Source organism: Triturus cristatus, chromosome 3_2 (genome assembly GCF_964204655.1).
Source record: "Triturus cristatus chromosome 3_2, aTriCri1.1, whole genome shotgun sequence".
Taxonomy (NCBI): domain Eukaryota; kingdom Metazoa; phylum Chordata; class Amphibia; order Caudata; family Salamandridae; genus Triturus; species Triturus cristatus.
The window spans coordinates 1138024457-1138044129 of NC_140584.1; the positions used below are offsets into that span (position 1 = coordinate 1138024457).

Genomic DNA, 19673 nt, shown 5'->3' on the forward strand with positions numbered 1-19673 from the left:
ACTCAAACTATGTACTTGATATAAATGAAAAAGGTGTGTGAGCGCAGGAAGTTTTAACCGCGGACGGGCATTAATACAACTAAAATGCGGCTCACCGTAGTGTATCTGTTAGAGGCATGACATCACTGTGAAATTGCTTAGATACTCAGCATTTACAGTAAATATAGAATTTTGTAACTAGTCATGACAATAATCTAGGAAACGTCTACAATAGATACATCTAATACAGAAATGCCATCCAGGAAACGACATAAACACGATTTATTTTGGATCGTAGACATCAGCCTTGTGACAAAATTAAAACCTTAGGTGATATACTAAAATACATGAAACCCTATGGGATAGATACATGGGTTAACTCAATTGAGTACCGACTATGTGTATGCGACAAAACTATCACACAGACTCACTTTGTGAGAGAGATTTCCTTTTTCCATTTCAGTGTGTGACTACAAGACGGCACCATAGTTCACAAGACCCGCATGGTGCATAGTTGCACTGTCCAGTAGGTGAGAACAAACAATGATAGGGGTATTATGTACCATCTAAAAGCAATTAACATCTAGACCATAATATGCATCTACTAGGGTCACAATTCAGGTTACCACCGAGCATGTCACTTGGGAAGCAACACACCTTTTATTACACAAATATAGTAAAACCTTCTTTTTTAAAATCACTTCAACATAAATACAGAGATCAGAAATAAACTTGAAGGTAGTAGCATGGGTGGAGGAATAGCTTATAGACACTAATCACCTATAGCACTTTGACTAAGTGTGTGGTAGATGCCATGGTGATATTAGCATATGTATATTTTACTTATGCGAGATCCCACCACACAAATCTATTTGTCCATGTAATTTTGTCTCCTTTTTTCCAGAAAAACTACTGGACCAATAAGGAATATCGGTGAGTGCAATAGGCCTCATTATTTTTGCATTAATAAATTGCCAAACAAAAAGCAGGGATACCTAGGAGTAGACAACCTAGCCCTGAAGAAGGCCCCAGACCCGGAAGGGCTCATGGTGAGGGCCGAAACATGTTGGCATTTTAAAGAGGGTATATTTGAATAAATTGAATTCAAAAGAACCCCATCGTTTGCACGGATTTTATCTTATACCCCAGGTACCCTAGGAATAAAGCATAGCATTTGGGTATACCTGCAGGTATTTTTAAATATATCACCCATCTGGTTCCCTGCGTAACCAGGAAATACTTTATATAAGAAGTCCCTTAACATCTTTGGTTGAGTCCGCCCAGGTAGTACCATCTTACCTGGGTGTGGAAAGATGCCAATGATGAAGCATGTCACTATTAGTGAGTGAGGCGTCTTCTCCAATATCTTTGGATGTTCCAACACCCAGAGCAGTTATATACTAGGACAAACCATTTGTTCGGGATCCCTCTGTAAAAAACTGATTCCGGAAATCTGTATATCTTCTCAGGGAACAGATAACAGCAGTTGCCTTATGTGATATTATAGTACCTGGGAGATTGCAACTGAGCTGCTTCTCTCACTCTCTCTTGTGAAAAAGAGCTATGCTGCAAAACCTGCCCTCAGAAATAAAAACGGGCCCCCAGGAGTCTAAAACTGGCCCCACCATGGCGTCCCACCTGGGAAACGCCAGGTGCTCGCTACGGCCAGTCCGGTCCTGAGGATTTTTTATTTTTTTATTATTTTATATAGTTCGGTCCTGAGGATTACGTTTTTTGAACAGACTCAGGAGGAGATATATGAGTAGTACAGACTAAGGATGGAGGTAATTCTGGATTTATTTGCTGAGTTACACCCCCAACAGTCAGAAGCAATGCAATCCCAACACATGTGCAGGTATTGTGTTGTCTACACCTTTTGGCTAATGGCCGGTACCAGGGAGTCATAGCAGTGGCAAGGGCAGTGTCACAATGTGCACTTTTTTCAAGTTTTAGCATAGGTTTCTGGACATCATGGTTAGCAAAGTTAAACAATATTATGTTTTCCAAATACTCCCCATTTTTTCAACGGCCCAAATTAATGTTTTACAGGGTAGCACAGTTTCCCAGTGTAATTAACTGTGTTGATGGCCCACTTATTGCCATATGCCCCCCACTGGACATGAATTCATCTATAGAAATAGAAAAGGCCCTCATTTGCACAATGTAGAGGTAGTGTGTGATGCCTCGTTCATCATTACTGACCTTCCAGCCAGATTCCCAGGCAGCACACATGACTCCTTTATGTTACGCTACAGTGGAATACATAACAGTCTGTCTCAGGGTGACTTTGGCAATGTCTTTTTTCTTGGTAAGTGATTTGCTAACTCAATTCATACAGTGTCCAAAATTGTGTTTGTAATGTGGACCTATTGGTTTCTCATTCTCATACTATTTAAAGAGACAGTGCAATGCCTTGCACCCTTGGATACTGACGCCATAATTGATTCCAAGAAAAAGAAGTGAAAGCCAGGACAGCAAGGCATAAAAGAACACGGTCAATAATAGTACGTACCTTTGGTATACTGAAGTGTAGATTCAGATGTCTCCACAAAAACTGGTGGAGTCCTGCTCTACAGACCTGAGACAAGTTGCAAAATCGTTGACACGTGTGCCACTCTCCACAACATAGCCATGAGGAACCATCTGCACAACATCAACATTAAGCTACATTCAGATTCAGATGAGAAACTACCACAGCTACAAATTCGGCAGGACGGGACACGTGCAGCAGAGAGTTGAGCTCGACGTACAGAGATCACCAGCAAATATTTTTAGGGTGAGAACGATGAGCACATCTAAGAAATAGACAACACACATGACGGAAATCTTTTGTGCATGACTGTAAGATCACTGTTTCTTCAAGTTGCAACAATGTTAAGCTCCATCGTCAACTGTACCATTGTGTCAAGATAGGATCAACGTATAAAAACACAAACCTAACAATGTAGCCTCATAATTCTGAGTGTCTACATATTTCACTTGTTTCCGGGCTCCGGCGTTGGTTGCCTTTTCAGCAGGGCTGGGCTGTGAAGGAGGGGTTTATGTCTGTTCCTGATGTGCACCCTCCTCCTGGCACAGATGTGGCACTGAGGCTACAGCCGTCTTCACTCTCAGGTGGCGGCAAAATGTTAAAGACAGAGAGATTGTGTGTCTGTATGTTTTCAAGGGCTGTGGTCACATGTAGCAACCCACGTACAACAGCTTGACAGCAGTGCCCGTGTCATTTTGTATATTTACAGTTCTCCTGGCAAGTGTGGTTGTGGCTACTGTCATTCAATTGATTGATCGAGTAAAGCCATCATAGAGTGTCATGTGCTGCCTGTGCCTGCGTCTTTGCAAACGTTGCTGCTCCATGGCAGCAAGCCAACTGTCTTGTCCTTTCTGCAATTGTAGCACTGACCTTGACATGCTTTACAGATGCCTATTAACAATTCTGATCTGTTTGGCTTGCAGGCGCTTGCAGTGCTGAGATGATGGATTTCTGCAGGCCACCAAACAAAGGAGAACTGTCTGCCATGTCATCAGAAACATTATCCATGGGGACTTTTACGTGTTGGACTCTACGGGGTTTGTGTGTCCTGCCCACAGATGTAGTTGTGTTCCTGCTTTGGGATAACTCCTCACAACCCTTCTCAAAGTCTGGTAGTGGTGCCACGTTTGCTGTCCTAGGGGCATATCAACAAGGCGGCGATAAAAAATTATCGCCGCTTTTGCGTCCGTTTTCGGACGAAAAGCGGCAATAATTTTATCGCTTTATCAGCAAGGTCTTGCTATTGTATCCTTGCCTTAGCTCCCTTTCCGAAAACGCCCAACTTTGCATCTCTAATGAGATGCAAAGTGGGCGTTCCATCCCAAAATAACTGGAGAAATGTCGCTAACCGACATTTCTCCAATTATCAATGGGCACGCTAACAAGCATAGCGATAAGAAAAGTAGCGCTAACCTTGGTTATCGCTACTTTCCTTACGCCTGCTTTTAGTTTGACTTAGCCATGATATTCAATGGAAGGTGGATATCATGGTTAAGTATGCCCTGCCCTATCAACAAGCTATCGACAAATGTTGTGCGATTGTCGCTGGATTTCCAGCGATAATCGGACATTTGGCAGCTTGCGCCAGGAATTTTATCGCTTTTGAGATAAGCGTTGCTGTTAGCACGCTATCTCAGAGATAAAATTCAGCGCTAGCCGGCGATAATTATTGTAGCGCTAAGTGCGCTTAGAGATAATTATCGCCGGTTGTTGCTGATATGCCCCCTAGTATTTGGAGTTGGAGTAGCGGGCATAGGAGTTGTAATTGTCGTGTTTTCCATTTCCATGTGTGAGTCAATATCTCCATCAGGCTCAATTGTTTCTGACACGTCCTGGGTGTGGTCTGTAGAAATGTATGTATCAAGTTATTGTAAATAAATAGTTAATTTTTATTCACAATATTGTTGAAAACTGTGATTTATGTGTTTGTGACATGTATATAATGTACAGATATGTGTAGTGGTTGTATCAGCACACAGAACACCATGTAACTTAGATGTACTACAACTTCCATAATACATTGCTAAAGTACAGCAAATATCTGACTGGATTTTTATTAGCTGAGATGCTGTACTTGAAGAATTAAAAACAATCTGTTATGTTAAGTACTTAAAGGGAAAATGACTTACCCTGGCTGGAGCCTGCAGAATTGGAGGTATAAATGTCTGACACTCCCGTCACACTTTCAGGTTCAAGTGTCCCCTCAATCAGTGATTCCATGGGAGGGTGTGTGGTGTTTGGAGGGTCCACCACCTGTACCACGAGCTTCAGCCATCCTGCTGGCTGTCTTCTCTTACGTGTAGGATTTTAAGTTATACCAGCATTTCCCATTATCTGGTATGGCCCTCTGGGTGACACCAAGGGGGTTGACGTTCTTCAGGATGCTTTTCCGTATTTTGTTTTCTAACCCTCAGGAACGGTAAATGATGCCTTACCAAAGCTGGTCCATGTGCGCCACACATCTTTCAGTTAGAAACGCAAACTCCCTCTCAGAAAAGTTTACTTTGTGCTTCCTGCTGCCAGAGTCCTTGTCCGCATCTTCCTTGGACATAGTGTTCTCCATGTATTAGGATTCCACTGCCAGTAGTGAGACAGGAGCACTTCTTCTTTCCAGCACCTTTCTATGCTTCTGGGTTTGTGGCCACACTCTGTATAGCTGAACTTCCTGGTTCTTACATCATCATTCTGCATCCAGAATGCGACTATTCTAAAATTGTGATTTATTCAGAAATCACAATTTTGTGATTTCCAAATTAGCGATTTCCTAATTCCGATTAGTGGAATACACTCCTACCTGCATCTCATTTTGTGATTCCCTAATAGCGATTTCTACAAATTCGCTATTTGGAAATCGCAAAGATTTTTTAACGTACATATGGCCCTAGGTTACCTGTGGAGAGAAGTGTCAGTCTAGGTTCCCTGTGGAACCTAGTAGTTGATTTGTGTGGTCTTAGTATAGGAAGGCCAGCGTAAGAGATCTGTGGTTGTGGACAACTGGCAATTAATGTGTCTGGTCAAAGCCCATTGTCACTTGTTACCGCTGACTAGGCAAGAGTATCCATGAGCAATGGCTAGCTTCTGCCCCTAGTTTCAGCTGACGGTGGAGTATGTACCAAATTGGTTCCACCATCTAGTCCACCAGGATTTTTTGGTTTTGACCTCTTGGTTTTTGGACCTTTACTGTGGGTGAGTCTCACTGCCTGAGTCTCACCCATAATAATTTCACAGTAATTGGATTGAGTGTGTTAACTACCAGTGTTTGCCTTTTAAAAGAAGGCCTCTGCAGCACAGCAAAAGTAAGAGGCACCTGGGCTGGTTCCAACTGGACACATGTGAGATAATATGTGTGCACAAGCCTGTAAATGTGCACAGGTCCCCTGATGCAGAAGGGATAATATAGAAGATAGGTGCTGACCTGGGGTGGGCAGTCATAGATAGATCAAGTAGGGCTTACTGGCAAATCTGAGTGTGTTCAGGTAGCCAACATCTGCTCTGAAGTGCAGTTTTGGTCCACTTAGGCCTCCATAGTCCAGCGAGGTGTCAAACCGATGTAAAACATGCACACCAAGTTTGATTTTGCAGTTCCGAAGACACTACATTATACATTTTATGGGACTTCAGGAGTTGTCTTATTTAACTGGCTCAACTCATAATGAGATTCCAGGCCTTTGTACTAGTCTACTGGGCCAAGTTATATACTCAGCTACCAGACAGTGCGAACAAATTCCTCAACACACAAGAGGAGCAATTATCAGTTACTGACCCAGTTCCTGAAAAGGGAAAGGGGTGTGGGAAAAATCTGCTTCTGATAATTAACTACTCAAACTGCCACTGGGCTGGGACAGCCCAGGCCCTTTGGAACAAAAGTGGAGCCCAGACCTCTGGATCCAACGCACAAGAGGTTTGTGTCAGTAGGCCTTGGACTGCTTTGCTTCACTACCCTGAAAGGCTACTTGGTTCTCAGTAAAAATACATTTGCAGACTTATTACTTGCACAGGAATCCCCACTGAAAACCCAATTTCTTACAGGTATTTTAAAGGGGTAGTGAGGGTTTGGTATTTTGCAGGGAATGGTAGCATTAAAGGGTAGTTAGAGGCTTGTAGGGTTTAGGGAAAGGTAGCGTTGAGGGTCAAAAAAGGCTTTTTAGGGTTCAGGGAAGGACAACATAGGGTAGTTCAGGGTTTTAAAGGTTCAGGGACGTGATGCATCAAGGGTTACTAATGGGTTATTTAACGAAATGCCTCTTTTTGCATGCTCATCTCCACAATTTTGGACTGATGCAGTTGGTTTTTTAACTCTGAGGGTACACCGAGGCCTGCTAACCAGACCTCAGTGCCTGTGTTCTAACCCATTACAAAGTGTATGTTGAATTGGCTATCCCCAGTTGGCAGAGATTGACTTACTTATAAGTCCCTAGTATATGGTACCCAAGGCATGTAAGGCAGAGTGTCTACGCAGGATTGCAGCACTGATTGTGCCAATATGTGTGTGACAATGTACAAAATGGCTCCGCGCCTGCCACTACAGACTGGAAGGACAGTTTTAGAGCTTCTAGTTCAACTTTGCCATTTAACCAAATGGCAAAGCCCTCACTGCCCTTAACAATATATATGTCTCCCCTAAGGAAGGCCTAACAAAGCCCTAAGGCAGGGAGCGGTATATTATTAATTGGGGATTTTTTTTTTTATATATCCTTACAGCAAAGCTTCCAAATTGCCGTATTTGTTGTGGAAGAGTTAGTAGCTCAATTGGCTAACTCAGAGTTACCTGCTGGCAACTCAGCCTGGCTAACTTCTGAATGGGACTACTAAAATAGGTACTTCAAGGTATCAAATTAATCATGGCATTAAACCCGACCTGATGCCCAAGTTGAATTTAATGTAACTTTTATGGAAACGTCACTTTTAACTCACACATTCACTGGACACAAGACAGCTTTCTGCCCTCCTGTGGAGAAGTGTGAATGACTCCCAGGCTCACGAACAACAGCAGCCTGCTGCGGTGAGAGGTGTTACCTCCCCCTTGCAGGAAACCACTCAGGGTATTGGCTTAAAAGGCTAGCTTCAAAGGCGAAACTGCCTTTGGTGGGCAAATGAAGATCACACTACTAAAGGGTTGCCCCTTTGTTCAGGGAGACAGGCTGGCAGCAGGACCCGAGAGGGGAGACCAGTGCCCAAACTGGGTTCCAGAGGACATGTAGCCCAGAGGAAGCAAGTGTATTACACGGTAAAGTCGCTCAACCAGATATGATGCGTGAGGATCGGGGATGCGTCGGTTCTCGTTGCCGCCGCCGCGACGACACTCTCCCGCCGCAGTCCCACTATATGTTAGTTCTTGAAGCCGAACAGCAGGGCCTGAATCGGAATCGGTGCAGTGATCTCGGACTTCGTAGATCGGTGCACTCGATGCGGCGTGCAGGGATTTCTCGGACCGCATGCAGGCGCTACGTCAATTTCTTCGCCGATGCGTGGGAAACAAGTACGGATGCGTCACGGTTCTCTTAGTTTCATTGCTTTTCCAGCTTCCAGCGGCAAACAGTCTCCAGAGGTCCAAACCAGCAGCAGGCACCTCATAGCAGGTTCAGGGGATTTGGTGGTGAAGTCTTTGTGTCACTGAGACTTCAGAACAGGAGGCAAACTCTATTTCAAGCCCTTGGAGATCTTCCTTAAGCAGGGGACACAGCACACAGCAAAGTCCTTGTCCTTTCCTTAGCAGAAACGGCCACTGCAGGTCAACCTCAGACAGCAAATAGCAAAGGGGCAGTACTCCTCCTCAGTTTCTCCAGATCTTTTCCTTGGAAAAGGTTTCTCTTGATTCCCAGAAGTGATCTTTGAAGTCTTTTCTATCCCTGAGACTTGCAACAGGAGGCAAGCTCTACTTTAAGCCCTTGGAGAAAACTCTTAACAGCAGGATGATGAAGTCCTTTCGCTGCCCAAGACGGAAGCAACCATTGCAGGCAAACTCCTACAGCATACAGCACTGGGGCAGTACTCCTCCTCCAGCTTTCCCGGTTCTTCTTCCTGGTAGGTTCCTTAGTTCAGCAGTAATATAAAGTTCAGGGGTCTGGGCCCCACTATTTATAGCACAAATTGCTTTGTTCTCTGGTGGCAGAGAAGCTCTTTGCCCAGCCAAAACCAGTTCTGTCCTCTCTGGTGCAGCTGCCCGGCAGGAGGTGGAGACAGCATTGTCTCAGGCAGACCAGGCCCATTCAGGTGTGAAAGAAATCTCCTCCCCAATCTCTAAATGCAGTCCAAGTCTATTCAGCCCAACCCTGACTCATCCAGGAAAGGCAGGACACGCATCAACCCCACCCCTGGTGGCCGTCTGAGAGAATGTATATCTCCCAGCCCCTGTCATTCAAAAGCCAGACAGTCAATCCACAAACCAGCAGAGACACACAGGATGGCTAAGCAAGAAAATACCCACTTTCTAAAAGTGGTATTTTCAAACACACAATATGAAATATCATCTTGACTAAAAGATGCATTTTTACATTCTGAGTTCAGGCATACAAAACTCCAACTTTCCATCTTGCCCAAATGGGAAGTTATATTTATAAGATGTTATAAATAAACTCCCAGTCTATCCTATGGGACAGATAGCCTTTCAATAGTGAAAAACGAAATTGGCAGTATTTCACTAAAAGGACATGCCACACACATGAGGGCTTGTCTTACTTTTCACATACACTGCACCCTGCCCACAGGGGTACCTTGGGCCTAGCTTAGGGGTAACTCATATGTAAGAAAAGGGAAGGTTAGGGCCTGGCAAGTGGGTGCACTTGCCAGGTCGACATGGCAGAAACAAACTGCGCACAGACACTGCAGTGGCAGGTCTGAGTTACATTTACAGGCTGCTCATGTGGGTGGCACAATCAGTGCTGCAGGCCCACTAGCAGCATTTGATTTACAGGTCCCGGGCACACACAGTGCACTGTACTAGAGACTTTCCAGTAAATCAAATATGCCAATCAAGGAATTACCAATCCATAAACACAACTTACAGGGAGAGCACATGCACTTTAGCACTGATCAGCAGTGGTAAAGTGTCTAGAGTCATGAAACCAACAAAAACAGTTCAGAAACAGAAGGCCAAAAAGCAGAAAGTCTGGGGATCAACCCGCTGGACATGCCAGGCCATTGATGGGCAATGTTTTTCATCATGAGTGCTTTCCTGCAAGAGATATATTTGAAATGGAAAATTAAGTTCTCCACCACATCCCCTTTGTTAAGAGGAAAGAAAATTGGGTCTGTCTTACTTCTAACAAAACACACACTGGAAATGCCAAACTGTCTCGCTTAACTTTACACACAAGTAAGACCGATTTGCATTGCCAGTGCTTGTTGAGAATTCTGTTTCTTTTTCCTCCCTCCTAGGTGGCTATTTGCTTCTGCCTAGTCTACTGTTTCTCTCTTCATCTTGGCATCCTTGCTTCTTCAATGGATAGATTTACTTACATTCCAAATGCTGCGGTCCTGTAATTTTTAGGTCTTGGCTAGACAGCACATGCCCTGTCTCTTTAAGACATGTTGTTCATAAACAGTGGGCTACAACCCGCCCACAGGCTTACCAGTTGTTCCTTGCTATGTCGCTCTCATATCCTTCATTCACGTATATCCATGGGATGTATTTGTCATGCCGCTTTTTGTGTCTGGCCCACCCTCAGAGCATGGACCAAGTCCTTATGTCCATTTTAGGAGATACGTTTCTATTTGTCTTTAAGCGCTCCATACCAGTGCTCAGTTTTTTCATTCACTCCATTTCTTACCACCCACCCCCATCCCTGTTGCATCTTTCCATCTGCAGATTGTGCTGTAATGTGTATCTTTCTTAATCCCCCTCCTCACCTACCACTCTTGCTAGTGCTTCTTTATTCCCCCCAACCGCCCTCGCACAGTTTCTCGACAGGAAACTGAAAACCTTTACGGACGAACCATTTAATTTCTTGTTTTAATGGCTGCCCCTGCAGAATGTTTGTAATTCAAAGGACATTCAAGAAAGCATCACTGCAGACAAGCTGCTACCCCCACGGTCTAGCAGGAGGAATTGAATAACTTTATTTCTGCCCCTCATGCCGATGAAAGTTTAAAATAAACATTCTATTGGGGAGAAGAGCTGCAGAAATGGCACTGGCCACTGAGTAAATACAGAGGACTCAGCAAGCCCCATTTATCACCATGCCCCCCCTGCTCTCAGCAGAGCCCACGTTGAATCTTCGAAGCGGTGATAAATGCAACCACACTAAGCAGAAGTAATTTCAAGACTCGAGCACTCGCAGGGGAGGCATCAACAGCTGCTGAATGACATTCACAGTCAATTACGGGGGAGGGTGAAAGGACAGGAAAGAGAAACAGCATCATCTCACCTCCCATGATGGCTGCTCCCTCAGCACTTCTGTAAATATGCTCTTTACATTCCAAATCAACAGCAATATAGACAACGGATGCAGACTGTGCCCCATATTCAGATAGTCCATGAAGACAACAAGCATTCAACTCCACATGAATCAGCAAAATGTCACACAATTAAGTGCTGCACAATTCTTCAATACACAGATACACACTGCATAATTCCACTACACACAACACATTTCAACATCTCATAAATCCAGACTGCAGTCTTTTTCTGTGCACAGGCTCCCAGACTGCACTGTGGCCAATCCTGACGCTGCATGAAAGCAGCATCAGGATTAGTCTGAGCTCTGTCAACTTGCGCTCCCAGAGCCTTTACCTGCTCTCACCAGCCCCAGCAACGCAGCCGGGACTGGCGAGAGCTTCTGGGCGCATGATGGTTTGCCGGCCTGAGACGGCCTGCCAATCTGTCATGCGCACTGTAACAGTGCTCGCCACTCCCCCACCATAAGTGTCATCCCCTGGACCCGCCCACAAGACTCGTCAGAGTCCTGGTGGCGGGTCCAGGTGGATTAAAATAAAACGATAATAGAACAGGTTTAAACCACATTTTATTATTCTTTTATTTGCGGGGGTGGCAGGAGGGGCGCTCCTCCGCCCTAATGGAGGGGCCACCACTGTCTGTTCATTATGGCTTTTTAGATTCAGCTCCTCTGTTTTGTTTTTTCAGGTCATCTGCAGTTACTTTCCTCAGCGTCAGGATGCCCTTCGGTGGCTGATGGAGCACTTTATAAACTCATTAACATATAATAGTCTTAAATATCGAACAAAAAGAGATCCATCTAATTTGCAACAGTCAGAGAAAAAACTGCTTTAGTCTCCCATTTTTTAAGGGCTGCATCTAACCTGCAAGATTTAAAGTTTACTGCTATGCCATGTACTTTCTCCACCAATACTTTATGTTTCATTAAATACATTTTATTTTTGAGCAATTCTCGGTTCCAACACGTTTATGCATGAGATGTGTTTTACGTTTGTAAAAAAACAAATATCCAAATAGGAGAGCAAGAGAGCATTGTTTTTCTGATTAATGTTTTCATTTATAAAGGCAACTGTTTTTAGTGTAAGCACATAACTCTGTTGGTATAGACCTCATCAATTCACTGGAAAGGTAAAGAAAAGTTCAACAGCCTCTCTTCCCAAAACAAAGAGAGCCCCACTTTTGTCATGAATATAGAACGTTAGTATAATATTTGTTTATTAGAGTGGCGCAGCTATAGAAGAACATTAAGGAATCAACTGACAGATAAGTGTTGGAAGTCCATGTCTCATTCAGCATGTCAGGGTTGTTATCTCATGCAGATGAGGAAGATATTTGGAACTTATAAAAATGTGTAATGTGTCCTCATTTTGGCTTCTACACCAACCATGATCTCAATGAGAAAATCATGAGACAAAACGTTTACGCCAAATATGGCTTCTCAAACCAAGCAGGGGGTCATCATTGTTCATATGATGAAATCACCTGAGAGCTCACCACAGTTCTTAAAATGAGTACTGCATCACCAGTAAATGAGCTGCATTTCTACTAGGATCTGTAATCACCTTCTCTAGATGGTCCTTGTGATTTTCATAACCAAGGATTTAGTACACAGGAAAAGAAAGGAAATCACCCAAAATAAAATCCACAGGTAGCTTCATGTAACCTTCCACCTAAAGAGTAGCTAATAGTGCCATGAGAAATCCACCACTTAAACAATTTTGAGAATTTCACCCCACATTTTAATGGTCTAATTCACAAAAGCAACATTATTCAAGGAGGAGAATACCCCCAGGTAGTTATTTACAGAGGTGGAGTAGGGACCTCTTTTTTGTCTCAGGCCCTCTGACTCTTGGAGCATAGAAGAGCCAAGTGGCATAGAGTGCAGTGGCGTATAGTGGTGTAGCTCAGAGTGGCACAGAGTGCAGTAGCATAGAGTAGGGAGGTGTGGAGTAGAGTCGTGTAGAGTACAGTGGCGTGGTGCAGAGTAAAGTGTAGTGGCATAGAGAAGAATAGTGCAGACTAGAGTGAAGGGGCAGAGAGTGTAGTCGCGTAGAGTGCAGTGGCATAAAGTGCAGTGGTGTAGAGTGCAGTTGTGTAGAGAACATGGAGTTGAGTCAGTGGTGTAGAGTGGTGCAGAAAAAGTGCAGTAGCGTAGAGTGCAGTGGCGTAGAGTGCAGTGCTATAGAGTGTAGAGTACGTGGTTGGGGATGGGTATGGGAGGGAAAAGAAGCAACATCGAAGGGGGGGCAGGTGGGAGGGAATAGAAACGACATGGACCAGTATATGGGAGACATACAGAAAACACAAGCACTCATTTAGAATGCTTGAACACAAAAAAAAGTAGCTCCAAAAGCGGGAGCAGTGGACTGACACAAGTACTTGGTCCATGCCCCTCAAGAAGAGAATAACCTTCAAGATCCTCACCCACACCTACAAATCCCTCCACAACATTGGACCCAAATACCTCAACGAGGGAGTCTGTTTCCACGCACCCAAAATAAATCTACGTTCCGCAAACCTCGCCCAAGCAGAGACCCCCCGCATCCACAGAAGCAGAGCAGGAGGAAGGTCCTTCTCCTATATCTCAGCCAAGACCTGGAACGAGCTCCCAGTCGCCATAAGACCTTGCTCTCTGTCTGAGCCGGAGCTGCCTACCCCCCCCCCCCCCCCGCACCTTGGGATCCTTAGGGGTGAGTAGCACGCTCTATAAACTCCCTGATTGATTGATTGATTGATGCTCCTGGGCAAGGCCAAACACAAGATGAGGACATGACGCCCTCATGCTGTGACAAATGGGGACGAAGGAAATGAAAGTGATGCTGTAGCTTACAAATTGTAAGGTATGGGTGGGCTGTAAGCCCACCGAGTGTAAACAACATGCCTCGCAGAAACAGAGCATGCGCTGTCTGGGCGAAACCTAAAAAGTATCACAGCGTCCCATACAGGGAATATACATTGAGATCTGCTCGTTTACATCCAATTCTGTGCAATCCTCCTTTGCCAGCGACAAAGCCGGGGACAGGATGTTGCCTGCACCTCACTACATGAATAGTGGTTGCAGTGCAGTCTCTGGTTGCCTGCGGTCCCTGTGTGACACCAAGAGAGAGAGAAGTCCAACTCAGACTAAGTCTCGACTTGGAGACTGGAGGAGGGTGGGCTCTACTCCTCCCTGGCCCAGTTGGTTCCTGATCCTGCCAGCACTAGTCACCCATGACCTCTACTACACAGGATGGCAGCAAACGCTCCTAGAAAATCTGGTGGTCACTCAGATCAGAACCAAGAGCTCCGGGGAGTGGTCTGAGCACTGCTGGCAGGCTGTCTTAGTGGGTCAGAAGACTTGGAACTTAACAGACAATGTCAGGCCATGCAAATACTGGGGCACCCTGGACAAGCAGGAACCAGAACCAAGGACCCCCTTGGTCGTCATGGTGAGGGTCCCCTGCAGGGCTTCTGCAGGGAGGGAGAGAATGCAGCTGAAGGTGTGGAAGGAGAGAGTAGGCTGAAACCTCAGAGGTGGTGGGGAATTGATGGCTACATTTCCAACACTGCTGCTGTGGTGGCAGCTCAGATGCCCAGGCTGCAGTGTCATCACGCTGCACACGGCAGCCAGCTTGGATGAGAGAAACACCATTATCTTTCAAAGGGGTAAACTCTTACACATGCAGCCTTGTTTCATTGAGCGATTCTCTAGCAAACGATGCTGCATCCAGACGGCCATATTGCTGCTGGCTCACGTGACTTGAAACACTGTTTTTAAAAAAGACCAGCAGAGAAATATTTTTTTATTGAAATCAGTATTTTTTATAACATCCAAGCATTATTGGAGTTTGCGAATTTCAATGTGCATGAACTTCAGTGGAACATTTTGACAAGTCAAGGTGCTTCCCCCAACTGTCCAATCAAAAGCCTGAAGAGAAGATCAACATGTGGGGTAGAGCTTAAGTCCCCCTCCTCTTTAACTGGTAATCACATAAAGTCTAGACACCTCTGCTCTCCAACCAGTCCTAAAAATGAATCACCTGCCCTTTGCCAACCTGGCCCCACAACACTCCAGCCTCTCCACACCCACCCTGAGCATGTGAAAATCAGAAGGGGTGTGGTGGCCAGCATGCAACAATGTGGTCGCTCTTTAAACTCCCCTACAGGGAGCAGGAAGCTGCTTTGCAGTAGCTGGATGAAGCAGTAATGTGAGCTCCAGCCACTGGGAACACAAGCAAAAAAGGAATTGATTGGCTTTGCTGACCACCAAGAATATGGTGCCCAGGTCACGGGGGTAAGAGCAGGAGGGCCTGGGAGCAAGCTGCATTCCTTTTGTGGGTACCATCTTTTTATTTCTACTCACCTACCTGACAAACAAGATCCCTCTATAGACCTGGGGTCACCAGTTTCTTAAATCTATATCGCCCTCCAAAAAAGCGTTAATTCTCGACCCACCTTAATAGGAGCACCCTCTTAAATGACTTACTTCACACTCAGGTAAGACACTGGTGGTATGAAGGAGTCATATGGATTTCACCTTTTATACATGTGACTTGCTGCATGGGTTGAAATATTTACTGCATTGGCAGATAGCGTTAATTTAGCAGATCACACAAAATATAGGCCGTGGTATTCTGAAACACACTGCCCCCTCCTATTAACAAGCACTGGCAAAGCCAATAGGATTTGCCTATACAAGAACTATTTGCTTTTACCAATTTCTTTCAGCTATGTTGCAAACAAAATGTCACAAAGAGATAGCACATGTGCTGTTTATGTGAGACCTAAAAAGGATGAAAAGAAAAATAAGATGAAGAATATTCTAGAAAATAGTATATTAAATATGAACCCCACAGGAACCAATCACAGAGCAAATATAACGTTTCAGGGAATGAGGAGACCACCTAAAGAAATTATAAAGAAGATTCTACTTCTTCTCCCCAACTCCCAAGGAGAGGTTTTAGGATTGAAGAAATAGAGGACGAACACATATGCAGACAACTGGTAAGTAATTTAGGAAAAATAAAAATGGATCATACTCCAGATATCCAGTCGTACTACCTTGCGGCATAACTGATAGTGATCAACCAATGGCCTCACCAACCTATGACGGAACCAGCTTATCGTATGGACAGCTTGTTCCTACAACCAAGGGGATATCTGGGCACGCTTTTTACCCCACTGAGAAACAGTTCCCTGACAGGACCGATTGCACTGATGGTCCAAATTTGGCACTCTACACTCAACAAGTTCAGATGGAAAACAAGATCACCTTGGAAACACCCATGTGGGATTCTGACCTCCTAGGGAACATGGGTAAAAGGCAAGGATTTGATAAATGGGACCTATTGGGCCTCTCGACAGTAGGAATACCTTTTGCAGACCTACAGAAATCACACAACCTAGCCCCTTCCGAGGCGTTTTGTCACCTAGAAATTCGGCACACACTGCCAGCTATTATACCGATGGGGGAAACACTGCCAGAATCCTCACCCCTTGAGAGTAGACTACTGGAGGAACATATCACACAAAAGGGAAATCTCACTAACATATAAGAAGCTTGTGAATAATGCACCTGATATGTTAATTCAACTGTGTGAGAACTTGGAGAAAGACATTACAGACATGCGGGAAGATGACTGGTTGGAGGCCCTCGCTTCACCTAGTGAGGTTGCTATTAGGTCCCACTTTCGCCTGATACAACTCAAAATACTTCACAGAGCTTATATCTCATGCACCACATTGGCAAAGATGGGTAGGCGACCAGATGCCCTCTGTCATAGAGGTTGCGGACAAGAGGTACATTCTTTCATATACTATGGGCCTGCCCCAAAATCCAATCCTACTGGGTCTCAATAACACAGTGTTTGTGTGAGGTATATGGGGTTGATCTCCAAGTGTAAGCAAAGTAGTGCCTGCTCAATGTATGGGAGGTGATGGATCTGGGGAGGGGGGGGAGCAGATCGGGGTAATTCTTATGCTGATGATTGCAAAAAGAAACATTTTGCGTAATTGTGGATCGACACGGTCCCTAAACGATTGGAAGAGGGACATGGACTGGTGTATGGTGGCTGAAAAATTGCCCCATTGTGCAAGAGAAAAGTAGTGTCTAATACCATAGTGTGCTTGCTAACAGCCTGAGGTTTCTCATTGTTAAAGAGAAAAGCAGGTTTTTGAAGGTTTTCTGAAGCATCCACCACACAGACGGCCTGGGGTTGGAAGACATTAGCAGTAGGTCCCCCTGCAGGGCCACAATAAACAACTGACATTATCCAAAGATGCTCGGCTCTCCATTCCAAAGTACACAACAGAATAACATTCCTCATGACAGCAGAGGGAATGGGGCCTGAGATCACACTCAGGGAACCGGACAGGTGGAAGAAACCAGCCCCAGAATGACTTGTCAAGGTACCACCATTACCTGCACCAAGAATGTTCTCCTCACAAGAAAACCAGATGCCAGTATGGAAGTATCGGAAGGCGAAGCGGTCGTCGCCAGTTTCCCAGCTGTAATGCACCACCTCGTGCCCCGACGCGTTGGTGCTCTCCACTGCAACTGGGACCACGATGCACTTGGTGGTCTTGCCTTTCCCACACAAGGGCTTGGGGACTTTCTGTGTTCCTTCACACCAGTAGCTGCTGAGAAGGGCTATGGCAGACAGGGTCAAGGACAGGAGATTCAGCACCACCGCCAACACCGCGCGGCGCCAGTGCAAGATCTCATTGAACTCCATCTGCGAAAACAACCAGGAGAAGAACATTAGTCGCTGAGCTCCAGAAAGGACTCAATCAAGTCAGTGTCTCCAGACTGGATTCAGTTTTTTATTTAAAAAAAATATATATATATATATTTGATCAATTTCATTGAAGTGATCCATATAGAAATAAACAACAGTTGACCCTCAAGAAGCACCAACAAATTAATCAGCATCACAAAAAAACAACTTCAATACAAATTGTCAATAGATGAGCGGTTACAGAAGACGGGGATAGAAAGAACAAGCGCAGAATGCATAAATAGAGTTCCATCACATTACTAAAGTGCACGGTGCAAATCTTGTATACCTCCTAATATCATCTTGTGTACCACCATCTATCACCTTCGGGTGAGCTCATCACCTCGAATCCATCTAGTCCAGGAGTGGCGCCCACCTCCGCAGTCCCTTTTCTGAACTCCCCGGGCCCCTTTCCTCAAATGAATAGCTTTTTCCATTTTACATACTGCGAGCGCCTGGGTTAGCCCAGTGGTTAATTTGTTAAATAAAAAGTGCCGGGGCTCTCCTCAGGAGGCAGTGCTAACAAGAGAATTGTGCTGGTGCAAACTGCCTCCTGACTAGAGCCCCGGGACGTATTATTCTGGAGTGGACTTGGCCTAATGGCCAGAGCTGCCAATTTCGGAGCTGGTGAACCGGGTTCGAGTCTCAGCGTGACTCAACATCCTGTGATTCTGGGGAAATTCGCATGCCTTCCAAATGAGTGTGTCCTTAACGGGTGCTATAAGCGCCGGTGCTGAGGAGTAGGTGCTGGTGCTGAGCACCGGAAAGCACTGGCTCAAATTAGGCACTGGGTTAGCCATTTCTTGGAAACGGGTGGGTTAAATCTAGCCAAGCTGACACAATACATAGTTGAAAAATAGTCATGGATATAAATAAAAGCACTCTACTTCTGTCACACCACTCCCCCTCTGGTACTCCCAGTAGTACCACTGCCGGTGTCAGGGAAACCCTCATATTTAATTTCTCATTAAAAGATTCAGTCATTTCTGTCTTAATCATTGTTAATGCGTGACAGGTGGCACAAATATGAATACTATCGGCTCCTCTGAGTTGACATCTGGGGCTCGTGATCCCTTACCTTTCCCCCATTTGATAATTCTACTGGGAGTGTAATAAAGGTTAAAACATGTTTTATAATACTGTACTTGCAGCTTTGAGGATAGTAAGACAGTTTGAGCCAATGAAAAGGATTCGAGAAAGCTACTTTCAGAAATAGCCAATTTCTCCTGCCATCTCTGAGAGCATTTGACAAGATCGTCTTTCACAATTTAAGGAGGGTGTAAATCACTTCAATAGAGGGTATACAACTATCTACCAATAGGTCCACCAAGTCACACCTGCCGGCCCTTCTCCCTTACGGGTTAGGAAGTCTCTTACCTGGAGGTACTTAAAGAAGTCTTTCTGACTAATATCAAAATCCTCATTAATCTCTTGAACAGACTTAACCCCCGTAGGGGAGAAAAAGAGACCTACCCTATTTAAGCCCACTTTAACCCAACGTCAAATATATTGGTCATCAAAACTCCCTGGTAGATTCCCATTGTTACCTATCGGAGTGTAAAAATGTAGTCTACCTATGCCCAATAATTGTGGGACAGTTGACCATACTTTAAAGGCATTCAGTAAGGTCTTAAAACACACTCTCTTAAGTAAATTCAATCTGTCTCCAAGGGGTTCCCCAAATCTCCTCACCTACCAGTAACTGAGGGGGGAGGGGAGATAATCAGACCTAGCTTGAAACGAGGGTGTTTCTTGCAGTAAAACCAATAAGTTTCGAAGCATGTGGGCCCAATACTATACTTTTAGGTTCGGTAATCCCCAACTCCCTCTATCCCTAGGGAGAGTCAAATACTTTAGAGCCCTTCTAGGCTTAGCATATGCCCAGGCAAATCGAGACACCAGCTCACCCAGCTTCTTAAACCATACATTTCCGATCTCTAAAGGGATAGCACGGAAAAAGTAAAGAATTTTAGGGAAAAAGATAATTTTGATTACATTGCACTTCCCTGCCAAT

At 44.8% G+C, this 19673-nt stretch overlaps 1 protein-coding gene across 1 annotated transcript in view; it reads right to left on the reverse strand.

The window, feature by feature from the left end:
- LOC146859269 (germ cell-specific gene 1-like protein) overlaps positions 1-19673 on the reverse strand; it is a 162711-nt gene that overhangs the window by 65339 nt on the left and 77699 nt on the right. Inside the window, exon 3 of the mRNA XM_085649954.1 lies at positions 17305-17617. Coding sequence (XP_085506080.1) covers positions 17305-17617 — 313 coding nt within the window. The remainder of the gene's footprint in view (positions 1-17304; positions 17618-19673) is intronic.